We start from the raw sequence: 18,027 nt of genomic DNA, 5'->3' as shown, positions 1-18,027 counted from the left end.
CGTAGTGTGTCACCAACTCAGGAGTTGTATTCAGTGTTACAGGAAACTCTACAAGTAAATGTGAGGCTGAAATTCCTCTTTGTCTGGCAGTGCTATCGAAATCACGTCACCTAGTGTTTGAATTTAGCACTAGGACACAAACCTCAATTTCTGGTCATCATGCAAAGATCATGAACTTGTTCTGTTACCTGGGGTCCACAGCATAAGTCTACAACACAGAGACAGAAGTAGGGCAAAATTATTTTATTACAAGGTTTAAAAAAAATATTACAAATTGTCGAAAAGTTAAAGTTACAAGCCAAAGCAATCAAAAAGTAAATATCCACGACACTGTCCAAAAGAAACACTCCCAGATATCTCTGCAGCAAGCAAAAAAACATCCAGAGAGCTATCCAATCCTCTACAAGAAGGTGATGTATCTGAAGACTCTCTAAAGAGTGTCGATAAGCTAATGATTTGCTATAGAACTCACATATTAACTCATATGTGGTCTGTTCAAAAAGGTCCTCTACTGTGACCTTTGATCTTTCCTTAAGGTCAAAGTGAGAACTGACTCATAACTTCTTACACATTGCAGTTGGCATATACTTTCTATGAAAAAGCCCTTTCCGATTACCTTTGACCTTCTTGTTAGGTCAAATGCAAAACCCTCACAAATCCTTCCAGAGAAAAGCTATGAAGCTGCTTTAAAAATACAATTCTATAAAAGGTGTTTAACATATTGAACTGCTTATTTTTATCAGATACTCTTTTAAATGGCAGCTTTACAATGCAGATTAAGTTTCTAGAAACTTCTTAATCTAGTTATTATTTATTTATTTATTTATTAGCAGACAAAATATATATTACAAAATATAAGAGAATTAAAAGTGCAATAATATAGTACAGATCAAAACATAATAAATGATGCAGCCGGGCCACCAGTGTTTGGGGGGACAATTTAACATTCTCTCGACATTAAAAATAAATGTGTATGTTACTGTGCATCTCATTGTGTGTTAGCTAATCTAATCTGAAATAAACACCCAAACACAAACAAAAAACATGAGCTAACATCAACAGCATTTTCAACAACATTTTCTGACATTTCTGGTTCAACTCCAACGTAATTTACTGTATGACACTGGATTAAACAATGCAGTCAAACATTTTTTAATAGGAGAAACTAGACACACTTTTTAGCGTGTGGCTTTCCATATATACAGTTTAACACTACACCGACATCTTCTTTCTGGTACTGCTAACTTCTGTAATCTGATCATTTAACCAATTAATTCACCTGTGCAGATTCTGCGGAATACGTAATATATTTTTTTTTTCATAAAGACAATGACTAGAGTCAGCTTTCTAATGATGTGAAGCATTTGACCTTGATGATGAATGCTACTAATGGATTCATTCTGCATTCTGTGTTTTGCTTTGTGCTTTTATGCCCAATGGAAACGGGTGAAGCTTCGATAAAGCTTCTATATCTAACATCCAGTCAACAGAAAATGGATGAAGATTATTTTTGCAAGATGCTTTGTGAGATATGTACTGGTCTGAATATATTTGAATATTTAAAACAAACCATTTAAAAGAATTATATTTTTTTCCAGTTTATTACCAAAAATGCATAAAAACATTTAGGCTACAGGTAAAATTCAGAGCAGTGTGGGCTTTTAAGAGAAAGGTCTTCCAAACGATAGAAACTTAATTAAACCATCTTCGTATCTTTGCAGGTTGTTCATTGTAACTCAAGACTTTGTAAATCTGTTTCAGCCTAGAATAAAAAGAAATACAAACATCACTTGTATTGGTCAAAGTACATCAGATATATTCATATTTGAACATATTGTATGTATACATCTATGCATTTATTTACTGATTAATCCATCATGGCTTGGGATCTGCCCTTCCATTGTTATACAATTCATTTACTCCTATAGACTTCAACATGAACTATGGCTAGGGCAGTTCAGGAAGATTATGTTGTTTTGATTGTACATTACATTGTTTGGATTGGGTCATAATATTCAGTGTTATTTTGACATCTGCCTTGAACACTGGACCTTTAAAATTCCATATAGCTACATCAATCAAATAATAATTTACTTATGGGAGGCTTGACTGTGTGCAGCTCTAGAGGACTCAGAAGCACATTTGTAGCAGGAGGGAAAACCATTGAATGGGAACATAAAACAGTGCTTTGCCTACTACGAAAGGAAGGATAACAAACTACAAACAAATGACTGCGTCAAATGATGAGTGGATTTATAAGTAAACCTAAGAAGAATTCAAAACAGCTGAACTATGATAGACTCAAGCATTTGGCCTAGCTTGGACTGGTCTGGTTGGAGGTGTCTCCAAGGTCTCAGTTTTTGCTAAATTAAAAGCCAATGAGAGGATGGGATGCAGCTACGTTACCATGCTGTTTAGCCAGCCAGTCAGAACCCCTCTTTCTCTGGGAGATAACATTCCAGCCCTGTAGCTAATAAAGGACTGGAAAATAGCCCATTCTGCTATACTTCTATATGCATGTATTCTCATCACTGGATACTTCTAGTTCATTAATTCCTCTTCTCAAAATGTTCCATATTTGGCACACAGCGCCAGAATTACTAAAATCTGCAGATATGTTGCTTCCAATCTGTAGACTGACTGCTGAACCAAAACTAAAGTGAATCAATATCTGATCAAAAACATTTAGGTAATTTACATTGAATTCAACACATAGACTTAATTCCCAGCAGCAGAAGCCTTTCAATACTGTGTTTAATTTCAATAACATTAGCAAACAATACCAGGTCTGCCCCCACCACATCCCATTATATTAAGGAAACTGAAATGTATTGTATGTATTTTTTAAATCTAAAGTATAAAGAAAAGCTCATCTCACCAGCGTATTGTCTTTTGATGACCTAGAAAGAGAATATGTTTTCATGTTGATGCCGGACCATGTTTTGTACTTCCTTCTCACCTAAACAAACCACAGAAAGAGTGAAATATTTAGAGTGACTCCTTAAAAACTCAGCTGTTAAACACTGTGATGGAGAGCAAAACAGGACCTTCAGTCTGCAGGCGTCCGAGTCACCATGGATCGAGTCTGAGTCCGAATCCGAGTTACCATGTCCTGTGTCCACTTCTTTGATTTACGAGATACAAATCTGAAGTTGAATTTAATTTATGATTCTTAGAAACCCCAGATTAAAAACATTAAAAGTTTTTCTGTTTTTCATTTTTCTGTATTGTTTATTTATGTTTCTTAACATTATCAACATTAAATTAAATAAAATCTAAACTCTGTAAGAGACCATTTCCAATGTCAATTGTTCTAATGATAGCTTTAATAAAAAAATAATTATATAATATTATAGATTGCATTGTATTTTAGTGCTTGAGAAGTCTTGGATAAGACTTATTGTAGTGTATTGCTCTTATGTTTTGTAAGTTGCCCTGGATAAGGGCGTCTGCCAATAAATACATAAATAAATAATAAGGACAAACAATAAATGATAATAACAATGTGTTTTTCTTCAATTAACCCCTGTTGGCCTTCTTGTTACACTTAAAAAATATAAGTTGTGATCAGAGGGCACTTCCAGTTCTGGATTTACACGTAAGATGCCTGTTGTTCCCGGCTTTTCTTCGGCTTTGCACACACCATATAATCTTTGATTCAGTATGTATTTTAAATGTCCTAGTCTAGTAGTGGGGGAAGAGTTAGACTTTTTTTTTATGACACAGACACACAAAACTGTATTTAATATATTTGTTAAAAAAAGGGTATTCTAGATTTAGGGTCTAATACAGAGATGTGTAGACATACACATATTCAATGTTAACCCTTTACACTCTGCACCATAATTTTCAGATTGCTCAGATTGATCACTGAAATAAGTTGTATTTTTATGAAAGCTATACATATACTCAGGGGCGTTTCTAGGCGGTCAACATAGGCGGTTGCCTATAGGACGCCATCTGCAGAGGGGGCGCCGATATTTTAGGTTTATGTCTATGTATTTGTTTATTTATTTTATCATTTATTTTTTCAGTCACTAGTTTCAACATGTATATATTTATTTCCCATTTGTTTATTTGCTATTTGCATTTCTCAGTGCGCTTCTACATTTCGCAGCGTCTCTTTTTTTTTCAATGTGACAAAACATTGAACTCTGTCAATCAGAGCTAGTGGGCGGTAGCCAGTGTGCTTATTGTGCTATCCAGTGCACATAATCATCTTCATGTTCACGTTCATAATCATCTTCATAATCATGTTAATAATCATCTTCATGTTCACGTTCATAATCATCTTCATAATCATCTTCATGTTCATAATCATATTCATCTTCAAATCATCTTCATGTTCATCATCTTCATAATCATCTTCATGTTCATAATCATATTCATCTTCAAATCATCTTCATGTTCATCATCTTCATAATCATCTTCATGTTCATAATCACGTTCATCTTAATTTTGCCACTGATCACCCTGCATAGTGAACAGTGCGCAGCTCACACTTTAAGCTGGTCGGAGCCGCTATGATTTTATTAAATACGTTTTATATTTACGACTCGAGCGGCGCCGATCGTGGAGAGTGACGTAATCAGCAGCCAATGAGAGCTGAGCTCACTGGAGAAGAGAAAAGAAACAGAAGAATTAACATGACAGGAGAATAAGATTTTCATACGTATTTATTAAAATACTTAAAAACCAATGGTTGTTTCGGGGCAGGTCATTTTAAAATACTATACGCTGTTTGTGTTTGCCTGCACAGACGAACACGAACAGCAGCAGGGGCTTGTGGTCGCGTTCTTTCCGCAGTTTTGCGCAGATATGCAGAAAACCACTGATCCCATTGGTGGAGCAGCGCAGATCTGCGCTACACAAACGTGACCTGTAAATGTCCATGTCCGTGTTTGTGGACCTTTTCTCTGTGTGGATCACGCGTGTTTCTGCGGGATATGGGAGTGTGGAGGCTGTGACGCAGATCCACGACAAGGATTTCAGATCAGTCGCGAAGTGTGTGACACTGTACTTAAGCCATCGGGTAGTGTGCGCTCCTTCACGACGCACAGGACTTGGTGAGAAGGTGACAACAGTTGGTGCGATTATTCGCAAATGGAAAAAACACAAAATAACTGTCAGTCTCCCTCGGTCTTGGGCTCCATGCAAAATCTCACCTTGTGGAGTTTCAATGATCATGAGAATGGGGAGGAATCAGCCCAGAACTACACGGGAGGATCTTGTTAATGATCTCAAGGCAGCTGGGACCATAGTCACCAAGAAAACAATTGGTAACACACTACGCCGTGAAGGACTGAAATCCTGCAGCGCCTGCAAGGTCCCCCTGCTCAAGAAAGCACATGTACAGGCCTGTCTGAAGTTTGTCAATGAATATCTGAATGATTCAGAGGAGAACTGGTGTCAGATGAGACCAAAATCGAGCTCCATAGCATCAACTCAACTCGCCGTGTTTGGAGGAGGAGGAATGCTGCCTATGACCCCAAGAACACCATCCCCACCGTCAAACATGGAGGTGGAAACATTATGCTTTGGGGGTGTTTTTTTGCAAGGGGACAGGACAACTGCACCGCATCAAAGGGACGATGGATGGGGCCATGTATCGTCAAATCTTGGGTGAGAACCTCCTTCCCCCAGCCAGGGCATTTAAAATGGGTCATGGATGCGTATTCCAGCATGACAATGACCCAAAACACACAGCCAAGGCAACAAAGGAGTGACACAAGAAGAAGCACATTAAGGTCCTGGAGTGGCCTAGCATAGCAACATGCATTTGAGTGGATAGAAAAGAAAATCATCATGAATTGTGGGTTTCTGTTTAGAACAGCCAGAAACAAAACCATTGTGGATAAGGGTGTTATGTTTAGAAGTTGTTTCAGTTGAATGGATGACAAGTATATTGCAAAATGATGCTGGGATTGGAGAAATAAATTAATTAGACAGGGCAAGCTGTAACAATGTAGACATCAGAGTCTCATGACCTCTCAAGTCCTGTGTTTGGGATATAATTCCCTTAAATGACCAAAAAATATACATAAACAACATTTGTATTAAAATATCAGTGCTTGAATTGACACAATCAGTGCATGAAGTGACAGTTGCTATATGCTTCTGAAATTACAAGATATTATTTGTGTATGGAAAACGATGAAGTTGCTATCATTTTCCTCCTATATGTAAAGGTCTGAATCAGTTTCAGGCCTTGGTTTTTTTGGGCACAGAAATCACTCACCTCTGCATTGAGCAGGCAGTACACAATAAAGATGAACGTGCCCTGCTGAGAGTTGATGATGACGAACATGATTTTAAAAAAATGGGTCTCTGTCAGGAAGCCCAAGACCCAGCTGCAGCCCAGTATGAGAAACTGCACAAAGCACTTGAAAGTCATCACTCTAAACAAAGAGAACAAAACAAATATCTTCAAGTATAGAGTGGTTTTAAACTCTTTATCAATCTGATTTAAATAATCTCATGAAACACACCACATTCAAAATGGTTTCATTGCATTCATGAGCCCACACTGTCAGGGACTCGGGTTCTGGAACAGCCGGAAAATGGACGACTCAGGTGTGGGAAAAAGGCAGGTCATTAACAGGCGTGAGTCGAATACCGGTGAACAGGGCAATGCAGGTAAAACAAGAAAGCGTGGTCAAGATAGCAGGCTTGGGTCAGTTGATCAGGCAAAAAGAACATCAAAGGGAATCCACAAAACATTGTGTCAAGAAACAGGCAAGGGTGAGGAAACACTAGCAGTCACTCAGTGGAAAGCAGACTCATAAATGTTGCTAAATGCAGATAAGACTTCACAATAAAGGTATAGCTGGATGAGGTTTAAATACACTTGGGTGGATGGTCAGAGAAACAGGAGATGGGTGAAGGTAATTAATCAATAATGAGGAAAAGACAAGGAAAACCAAAATGAAAACAGGCACATGTGTGGCATCTGGCAGTGGACTTGGCAATTAAGCTGTGGGCATGACACACACCTTAAAGGAACAATTCAGAAATAAGGCAGCATTCATAGCTAATTGCTTGAAATCTTGTTGATCAGGCATTATACAACAGATATCATTGTCCATGGAGTATTTGATGTCTTTCCTCACCTGGTATCTTTAATTTTGGACAGGTCAGCATTGAGCTCAGACAGAGATGATTGAATGCACCACACAATTGCAATGAAGAGAATGGTGTTAACCTGGAACAAAATAGATGATTGTTTATTACTGCATTTCAGTGATATTATTGTAATGTAGATTGAAATGGCATTGGCGTGCATGGATCACAGCCTTTCCTGATAAAAAAAAAAAAAACAGCGTGGTAATATACCCAGTGTTCTGCATCACTAGTACTTGCATTTTTTGTTTTTCATTATTTATTACTGTGATTTCTCTCTATAGTAAAACAGTCCATATTTATCCCACAGTTAGGAAAATATGGGGGGTGGTTGGGGAAATCTACAATGTTGCAGTGAATGAGTGTAAACTATTGAAAATGTATTTAATTTTCGAAGTGACTTAACAATGATTCATGAAGGCACTATATACACTCACCTAAAGGATTATTAGGAACACCATACTAATACTGTGTTTGACCCCCTTTCGCCTTCAGAACTGCCTTAATTCTACGTGGCATTGATTCAACAAGGTGCTGAAACCTTTTTTTAGAAATGTTGGCCCATATTGATAGGATAGCATCTTGCAGTTGATGGAGATTTGTGGGATGCACATCCAGGGCACGAAGCTCCCGTTCCACCACATCCCAAAGATGCTCTATTGGGTTGAGATCTGGTGACTGTGGGGGCCAGTTTAGTACAGTGAACTCATTGTCATGTTCAAGAAACCAATTTGAAATGATTCGACCTTTGTGACATGGTGCATTATCCTGCTGGAAGTAGCCATCAGAGGATGGGTACATGGTGGTCATAAAGGGATGGACATGGTCAGAAACAATGCTCAGGTAGGCCGTGGCATTTAAACGATGCCCAATTGGCATTAAGGGGCCTAAAGTGTGCCAAGAAAACATCCCCCACACCATTACACCACCACCACCAGCCTGCACAGTGGTAACAAGGCATGATGGATCCATGTTCTCATTCTGTTTACGCCAAATTCTGACTCTACCATCTGAATGTCTCAACAGAAATCGAGACTCATCAGACCAGGCAACATTTTTCCAGTCTTCAACTGTCCAATTTTGGTGAGCTTGTGCAAATTGTAGCCTCTTTTTCCTATTTGTAGTGGAGATGAGTGGTACCTGGTGGGGTCTTCTGCTGTTGTAGCCCATCCGCCTCAAGGTTGTACGTGTTGTGGCTTCACAAATGCTTTGCTGCATACCTCGGTTGTAACGAGTGCTTATTTCAGTCAAAGTTGCTCTTCTATCAGCTTGAATCAGTCGGCCCATTCTCCTCTGACCTCTAGCATCAACAAGGCATTTTCGCCCACAGGACTGCCGCATACTGGATATTTTTCCCTTTTCACACCATTCTTTGTAAACCCTAGAAATGGTTGTGCGTGAAAATCCCAGTAACTGAGCAGATTGTGAAATACTCAGACCGGCCCGTCTGGCACCAACAACCATGCCACGCTCAAAATTGCTTAAATCACCTTTCTTTCCCATTCAGACATTCAGTTTGGAGTTCAGGAGATTGTCTTGACCAGGACCACACCCCTAAATGCATTGAAGCAACTGCCATGTGATTGGTTGGTTAGATAATTGCATTAATGAGAAATTGAACAGGTGTTCCTAATAATCCTTTAGGTGAGTGTATATTGCATATTGCTGCTGGGATTGGAGAAATGCATTCTTTAGACAGGGCAAGCTGTAGAATGAAAATATCAGAGTCTCATGAAACAATATAGTCCTTGCTTTATCCTGCTATCCTGTGTCTGGTAAATAATTCCCTTAATTGACCAAAAATATATAAAAAAGGACATTTTGCATTCCAATATCACTGCTTGGATTATCCCAAGTGACACAAGTACTGTATGCTTCTGAAATTACAATATATTATTGTGTGAGGAAAATGATTCAATTGTCTCCATTTTCCTCCAATATGTAAAGGTCTGAATCAGTTTCAGACCTTGGGGTTTTTGGCACAGAAATCAGGTATCTGGTATCTTTAATCTTTGACAGGTCAGCATTGAGCTCAGACAGAGATGATTGAATGCACCACACAATTGCAATAAACAGAATGGTGTTAACCTGGAACAAAAATAGGTGTTTGCATTTAAATTATATTATTTTAAGGTAGGTTTAAATGGTAGTTGGGTTCATGCATCACAGCTTTTCCTGATTAAAAACAGTTTTCTGCATCATTAGTACTAGATATTTTTTATTTATTTTCATTTTATTAAAACAGTCTCTATGTGTATTTTATTTTGGAACTGACTTAAGGATTCGTGAATACACTATAAATAAATAAATACATAAATAGGTAGATTGATACATAAATAAATAGATAAATAAAAGTACATACTGTGATGAAAAAGCAAATTGGACCAAGAGCACTCCAGTAAAAACCTCTTTCAAGTGTCAGCCAGCACCTACAAAACGGAAGCAATAATAATTTCAAAAAAGTTCAAGTAATTTTTATTTGTTACTGTAAAGATATTTGTGTATCAAATCCTTATTTGTGCTCAGATTGTGACCTCTTAACTTATATGTCAGCTTGGACATAGGCATCTGCTCAATAATGTTATAATAATACTAATAATTATAATTTTTAGTCAACAGTGACATCATTCTGAACATATAACCAGGTATATAGAAACCCTCGACTGCCTGTTAGGTCGTGCTCTTCCTAGTTGACAGGACTGTAGAGAGAGGAAAGACTTACTCATCCTCCCTCCCGTAGCCACCTGGAAACACTCCTGCAGACACGGCCACAATGATGGCAGGGATGCCGTACCCAACCAGCAGTTGGTATCTCCTTCGTAGTGCTTGGTGGCGACTGGGTTTGATGACCTTCAGGTTTCTCACTTTTAGGAACAGGTACACAGCCTCCAGACTCATCCAGGTGAAGCAGGCCAAGAAGAGGTAATGGAGGACTGCTGCTATCACTGCACACAACACCTGCACATGGGCATTATGACTGACATTTATTCAGGCATCAAGAACAGTCTCTACGCAAAGGGTCTTTCTTAATCAACCAAAACTCAAACATCCAGCAATCAATGCTGAAATGAAGAATCAAGGGAAGGGGAAAAGGGCCAGCAGGATTTGGAGATCTGCCTCTCCCACACTCAAACCCAACCCACTCTGCCCACTCTCCCATTTCAAATGTATTATGAAAGAGGGACATTTAAAAAAAATATATAATAATGGTAACACTTTAGATTAAGGTATCATTAACAAATTATTCATAAATAATAGAATATAAAGTTAAATTCCTGCTGCAGAACCACTAACCCCTTGAACCACATGGCATACACTACCAATAGGAGTGTTGCTGCTACAAATTTGACACAAATCAGCCCAATTATGACTGTAGTATGACGATACTACCACAGTTCTCACAACCGATGTTATGGTGATCTTCATTTTGAATAAAAGTTTACATTTGCCAATCCCATAAAATACTGCATGACTATTGTACTCATTTACAGTAATACTATTCGTGGCTCTGATTGGAATACTTAATATATCAATGTATCAAATTACATATTGTGATGCAATGTATATATATATTAATATGTGATTTATAACACATGATTGAGAACACCAGTGTTGCAGTATTTGGCAGCACCCTTTATATTTATATTTTATAAAGGATTATTGATAATTCAAAAATTAATTTATAAATTGTTCCTAACTGTTTAATAAACTAGGTACGAATCATTTATTAATGACATCGTTTCTTAAGTATTACCAAAATTATAATAATATCAGTATGTTTTTCCTAGAAACAGTGATCGACACATTTAGGAGTCCGATTCTGGGGACACTGAGTATTCATTTGAGGTATTGTTTAACTCGTAACGTAATGTAACTACTGTGAAAGGGTATACCTTCATTTCACTCCTGCGTTCCACTGTTACAAAAATAAAGTGTGCCAGGAAGAGGCAGATGCTCAAATGCAGACGAGACGTGGTGCTGATCCTGGGGTCCGAGTGGCAGCAGATGAAAGTTATAATGGCCAAGCCAAGGAAGAACAGGCTCACGGCCACAAGGACATATTCAACGATGTTTAATATTGGATTATTCTGAAACGCAAAATGATATACTGTTATTTTCATAGTGTTTTTTTGTTGTAATATCTTGGTCACATTATAAGCCAGACTAATTTGAGACACTATGTTAAAATGTTTTTGCAAATTGAGGTGCTTTCTGATTAATACTATATAAATATTAGACACTTTCCACTGAGCCCTGAAGACATTCTTGCAACAAATGATGGAGAATAAATGACCAATACTAATTGCACTATATTTGTATGGCTACTGAATGAATAGCCCATACATCCCTTACAAGAGATCATCACAGTCAATCTGCATGGTAATTGTGTCATTTTCTTTGCTTTGTTGTGGATCCATCGACAATGGTTTAACAATGGTGTGCTACAGTGAACTATGAGGTGTTACTAATATTAATTTGAATGTCTTTCCGTAGTGAGGATTGTATATTCATTCAGACCTATGTTCAGATTATTTGCACTGTGCCATAAAGAAATACCTGCATTGGCTTCGTTGACATTATGACAGCAAAGCTGGACAGATGTGTGCAGCTGCATTCTGTGTGAGTTTCGTTTGACCTCGAAGACTTACAGCCTTCACGGGTCCAGTGGTCCTGTTTCCAGTAGACACAGATCACCTGTTTCCCTCTAGTTTTGTTCTGCAAAATGACGTCACATGCATTAGTCACTTCTTAGTGGCATGTCAGTCTAAGCTTTTTTGTTTAAATTGTTGGAGGTCTTATGGATAAGTGAATTGCTTCTGTTATAGACATAATTGTACTGTTGTAATTAGTGTGAAGTTACTTTAAATGTAAATGGAATACAATGTTGAATAGGGAAAGTATCTTAAAATACTTGATTCTTTCTATTGTTTACCACAGTTACATGTTGCACACAATGCATTGCTTATGATTTGAGGCAGCACATTTGCAGCAGGTCAGCCCTGTCTGGGGGTGCAGGGTTGAGGACCTGTGTCAGACCGGTACCCTATACCTGATGATCACACACAGCTATCAGTGCTGAGCCAGACTGCATTGAGCACATGCTCCTCAGCTTTCCCTGTTTAACTGGCTTTTATTTCACAGTCGAGAGATGCCAGCACCCCACTCTCACAGTGTACAGCCCTGGCATGCATTGACCACTGAATTTCACTTGTTTGTTCTTCCTTAATTATTCTGGATGTTTGTCTTAGTTTGTTGTTTCAGACCACAATCAGTACATTGCGCTTGAAGACTCCTCAGGGGAACATTTAATTGTATTTATTTAAACTAAAACAATAAACAATGAAACGCCTCCTTTCCTTTTTTCTGTTGACTAATTTTATATTTGAATACACACATGAATGAGAAATAGAATTAAAGCTTTCATGAAAATATACAATATAAGTCTTTCTTACACTTCTCTTTACACAACTATGTCAATAATACTGTCACAACTGTACTTACCATCTTGTTCTGAAAGGTAAACTTCACAGGGTGTGGAAGGTCAGTATAGTTTCTTTGCCCAAGCATGCCTGTCACCACATGGGAATTCATTTCTGCTGACGACAGGTTTTCCTCCTTGAAGAACGACTGGTCTAACATATACTCCATACGTGTCAGTGAGAAAAGAGACAACTCTGTGGATGGAGAGACAAGGAAATGTTTGTAATTCATGAACTGGATAGTTGGGGGCTGATTAGCATTTAAACAAAATGTACTGACAAAGCCCAATTGATCACTCTGAGCATTTTACTGGACACAGACGTTATATTCCAGATCAAGCAATAACAGAGTGATATAGCAGCTACATTCATTCTGTGTAATACACAAAACAGGCTTACATGAAATGTAGGATCTCAGCTGTAAATAAGTAGAAGAAGGGCCGTATTAAATCAAAACTTTGAGCCACACGCTAATAGAAAACTACAAACCTGTACATCAAAGTGACATCTTACTAAAAATGAAGCCACAACTGAGTACAGTTCTGTAGTTTTCTATTAGCAGGTGGGTCAAAGTATTGATTTAATCCCAGCCCAAGTACTACTTGATTGAGAGTTTACAGTTAACCACTAAAATGGTATTCTTAATATAGAATGCAAATTAAATATCTACACATAACACTCTAGGCTTTTTTAAGCCTTGATGGCTGTTGTCTATACATATGTCATTTAAAAATGTTTAAATCAAATAATCATTATGTATCATGACTACCAGAGTGAAATTCCTATCATAACTAAGAGCACACTGAATATATTATCAGTTTTATTGTGGTCTAAAGTTGTATGTAAGAATCAACCATAGACGTTAATTTAAACAATTACAGGAACATTATTATTTTTATTATTATTTATTTATTAGCAGACACCCTTGTCCATGCCTTGGCCCACTACCTTAAAAAATATATGTCTGGTTTCCCTAATTTAGAACTACTCATTGATCACTGATAGTCCCCAATTCCTTTGAACTGAGCATTCAAGTTTCACCAGCTTAACTATGATTTAAGAAGGAAAATCATACATTTGCAGGGAGTCTATTTTAGTACATATGAACTTCATTATGAATACACTCATACAACCCAGTAAACAGTACTATAATATCAGTGGACTGCATGATGAATTGGTATTTAGTAAGACAAATATGAATAAATATGGAGTATGTTATGAATATCCAAACTAGGTCTGTCTCAGGCTGGAGACACTGAAAACAGACACTGAATTCTAACGGGAGTTATACAAAGTCCAGGTTTGTATTTAATTATGGTGTACATTTCCTATAGCCTGATGATGCAGTCACCATAATTTAAGTCACTTTATAATGTTAAATGTAGATTTCTTATTGAACCATTGTAAAAAAGACTAATGTATCTGTATGTATTTTCAGAGATATGGCTACTGAGCCACTTCACATTAAGCTGCACAAAAGGCTTCTGCCATTTCACAACAGCTGTGGGCAGCGGGCCAACCCAACACACAGTGTACTTTGTGAATATATCTTATCTATTGCGTCAATACAGTTCTCACTTCTAATTCATGGAACAGAAATGCAGTGAGGAGTGAATGTGTATAATTATGCTGTAACTCTGAGCACATACTAGAACCTGTTACCAAATGAGATAATTTCACTGGTTACCTCGATCTGTTGTCTCTGCGACCCCTTCCAGATTAATATCCATGCTGCTGTTGCTGACATTCAAAAGCACATGGGTTGAATCTGTAGCTATGTATTTCACCTCTAAAATGAATGAGAAAACAAGAAAATTAGAAGAAGAAAAAAACACTTAAAAATGTATACTAAACCGAGCAGAGCTTCAGCTAGCTGTTTTGGTTTTAAGACACAAACTGACAACCAGAAGTGGGGAAAAGGTTTCTGACTGTTATGTACCAACTATCCCCATGACAAAAACATTTAGAAAAACTGCTCATTTTAATGAATGTATTTATTTGGTGTAAAGTGGAGGCTTGGAAACTAGAGACAAAAACTAAAGCAGTTTCCAGTAACAGTAACCAGCTTCCTGGTTGAACATTTTTTTAATCTGCTTTATGTAAATACAGTGCCTTGCAAAAGTTTTCAGACCCTGACAGTTTTCACACTTTGTTGCTTTAAAGCTATGTAACACTTTTCCGTTTAAACCAGAGAATAATGACAGACTTGAGTAAACACAAATGAGTCAAGTTCTCATAGTAATAAATTGCGTGTGTATTGTGGACTAATGCCGGTTAAAGAGACCAAAGGAACAAATGTGGTTTTTCTTGATTAAAAATAAAAACACAACAGGAAATCAAAGACTACTTTGAACAACACAAGACTACTGTTGGGATATTAGAGATCCTATACCTACCTACCTTCTGTACAAAAACGAAAACCCTAGTCTTGAAACACACACACGCACACAAAGAGACAGCCACACCTTAAAACCAGACCCCTATGTAGCTTCCTGATCAATATGAGGCTAGTCAGTTATTTTCCATCAAGTGTGAAAGCCTGTAGGTCATAAGGCCACTAGAAGAGGGGGGGATAGAGTCTTAAAGTGGAGGCCAAGTCTTAAAATGTTGTCAGCTTATTCTGACAAAAATAGTTAATGTAACTAGGGTTACAGCCTGTGGTCATGACACATTGAAGTAGGAATTCATATGTGTTAAACAACTGAAGACACACATTCAAAGCAAAAACAAGAAGAGAGAAGTAAATCAATAATTAATATGTTGGTGTGGCAAACCTAAATTAATTCAGGTGCACAAAATGACTTTAACAAGCCACAAAATTACTGTATTTGAATGGCCTCTGTCTGTGTGTAATACTTCCATGGTCAGGCATTGAATTTCAAGACCACAAGACCAAGTAGCATTCAAAGCAAGTCAGAGATAAAATGACTGAAATGTGTTTGCACTAAACAAATAAATGCAGAGTGGGAGATTTGATGGCCAAACTAATTGAGCCACTAACATCCCTTTTAAAAGGGCTGTGGAAGATACGAAGCATTCTGCGATGAACAAAGTAAACCCATGAATGTTTACTACATCCTGTAGTAATACTGAAGCACAATTACTGCATGATGAGGATGTTGTGCATATAAATAAATATATATATATATATATATATATATATATATATATATTTTTTTTTTTTTCACCTGTAGAGTCAAGTTTACAGAATTGTTTTCTCAACAAAAACTGCATATGATATAAATAATAAATAAGCTCATATACCAATAATATAGTCTACCATACAACAGTCATCTGACTAATAATTGCAACGAATTTCCAACTTTTAGTGCATTAAGTCAAAGTTAAGAGACTTACGTCTTGAAGCGCACCTAACCTACTGCTATTCAAACATGTGTCTCAGTTCACATTACCCAGGAGATGTACAGCTTAATAATTAGAAATGTGTACATTTCCCATGGCACCAGGAAACATCTGGGATATCCATACATTAACCATCTAATTGGAAAATGTATAGATTTCCAGGGAAATGTACTGTATAGATGCTGTTTTGAAGGCAAAGGGTGGTCACACCAAATATTGATGTTATGTAGATTTTTCTTCTGTTCACTTACTTTGCATTTAGTTAATTGATAAATATTATCTATTAGCATGTCTATTTTTCAAAGCATTCTTACTTTACAGCATTTTTTCACACCTACATAAAACGTTTGCACAGTACTGTATATGTAATGATATATGTAAATAGCATATTTTATGGACAGATATATATACACCTATCAGCCATAACATTATGACCACTGACAGGTGAAGTGAATAACACTGATTATCTCGTTATCATGGCACCTGTCAGTGGGTGGGATTTATTAGGCAGCAAGTAAACATTTTGTCCTCAAAGTTGATGTTTTAAAAGCAGGAAAAATGGGCAAGCGTAAGGATCTGAGCGACTTTGACAAGGGCCAAATTGTGATGACTAGACGACTGGGTCAGAGCATCTCCAAAACTGCAGCTCTTGTGGGGTGTTCGCGGTCTGCAGTGGTCAGTACCTATCAAAAGTGGTCCAAGGAAGGAAAAGCGGTGAACTGGCGACAGGATCATGGGTGGCCAAGGCTCACTGATGCATGTGGGGAGCGAAGGCTGACCCATGTGGTCCGATCCAACAGACGAGGTACTGTAGCTCAAATTGCTGAAAAAGTTAATGCTGGCTCTGATAGAAAGGTGTCAGAACACACATTGCATCACAGTTTGTTGCATATGGGGCTGCATAGGCACAGACCACTCAGGGTGTCCATGCTGACCCCTGTCCACTGCTGAAAGCGCCTACAATGGGCACGTGAGCATCAGAACTGGACCACGGAGCAATGGAAGAAGGTGGCCTGGTCTGATGAATCATGAGTTCAAGGTGTTGACTTGGCCTCCAAATTCCCCAGATCTCAATCCAATGGAGCATCTGTGGGATGTGCTGGACAAACATGTCCGATCCATGGAGGCCCCACCTCACAACTTACAGGACTTAAAGGATTTGCTGCTAACGTCTTGGTGCCAGATACCACAGCACACCTTCAGAGATCTAGTGGAGTCCATGCCTCGACGGGTCAGGGCTGTTTTGGGACCTACACAGTATTAGGCAGGTGGTCATAATGTTATGGCTGATCGGTGTATAGATATCTTATTTATAGTTTAAATAGTTGTTTGCTCTGATCAATGCGCTGAGAAAGAGCCTAATTGAGATGCCTCTGTTAATAGGCAAACACAATACACTAACACTAATGCTAATTATCATAATTGCTTCATAATTAAATGTATTGAATAATGCTTTTCCCTAGCTTTAAAATTGGGTGTTACTGCCTTCCATTACTTCCTTGTACCATGATCAAACTCAGGCCCAATGTGTGTGTAGGTATTTGCATTGCTGTATATAGAACTGCTTCTTTCACAGGCCCTCTGGCCTCTCATAATTGTATGTAAGAAATCAAGCAGTTCTGTAAAATGAGAAGCTTTAAAATGTACTTTTATATTTTCCCTACCTATATCTGGAGTCTGTAGATAATATGATTCATTCAACTTGCTGTTGTTATACAAATTTTTCACCAGCTTCTCTGCAGCATTCAGGATCTGTTGTCCAGCCTTTGGCCTCTCATTTTCTGTCATGTTTTGCCACAAAGTAGAATCATTTAAAACTTTCTGTAAATATTTAGCTCCTTCCTGAGGAAGAACAAACAAATAAACATAAATACTTTTGTAGATTAACGCAAAATTAAATCTATTTAATAAATATCCCTTTCAAAGCCTGATTCAAAATATATTAATATGTTGGAACAGGCTGAGCCCCATAGTCCTGACATCACTGGATCCAAGCTGCCCTCAGTCATAGTTGACTGGGAATCAGATCGCCAGTGAGGTGGAACACACCTGGATAAGTGCTTTC

General features: G+C 37.8%; 1 protein-coding gene across 1 annotated transcript in view; it reads right to left on the bottom strand.

Annotated features, from left to right (window-relative positions):
- Window positions 1–228: 228 nt before the first annotated feature.
- The window catches only part of LOC136752620 (adhesion G protein-coupled receptor E3), a 39,359-nt gene continuing 21,560 nt past the window's right edge, over window positions 229–18,027 (bottom strand). The window contains exons 8-18 of the mRNA XM_066708104.1: window positions 17,627–17,804; window positions 14,287–14,388; window positions 12,622–12,794; window positions 11,677–11,835; window positions 11,013–11,207; window positions 9,842–10,077; window positions 9,482–9,548; window positions 7,110–7,201; window positions 6,239–6,398; window positions 2,879–2,959; window positions 229–1,762 (exon numbers count right to left, since the gene is read on the bottom strand). Of these exons, the coding sequence (XP_066564201.1) occupies window positions 1,727–1,762; window positions 2,879–2,959; window positions 6,239–6,398; window positions 7,110–7,201; window positions 9,482–9,548; window positions 9,842–10,077; window positions 11,013–11,207; window positions 11,677–11,835; window positions 12,622–12,794; window positions 14,287–14,388; window positions 17,627–17,804 (1,479 nt within the window). The 3' untranslated portion in view covers window positions 229–1,726. The remainder of the gene's footprint in view (window positions 1,763–2,878; window positions 2,960–6,238; window positions 6,399–7,109; window positions 7,202–9,481; window positions 9,549–9,841; window positions 10,078–11,012; window positions 11,208–11,676; window positions 11,836–12,621; window positions 12,795–14,286; window positions 14,389–17,626; window positions 17,805–18,027) is intronic.

The sequence above is a fragment of the Amia ocellicauda genome, chromosome 7 (assembly GCF_036373705.1).
Source record: "Amia ocellicauda isolate fAmiCal2 chromosome 7, fAmiCal2.hap1, whole genome shotgun sequence".
In the NCBI taxonomy this organism is placed as follows: Eukaryota; Metazoa; Chordata; class Actinopteri; order Amiiformes; family Amiidae; genus Amia; species Amia ocellicauda.
This window is presented reverse-complemented; position numbering and strand designations above follow the sequence as displayed.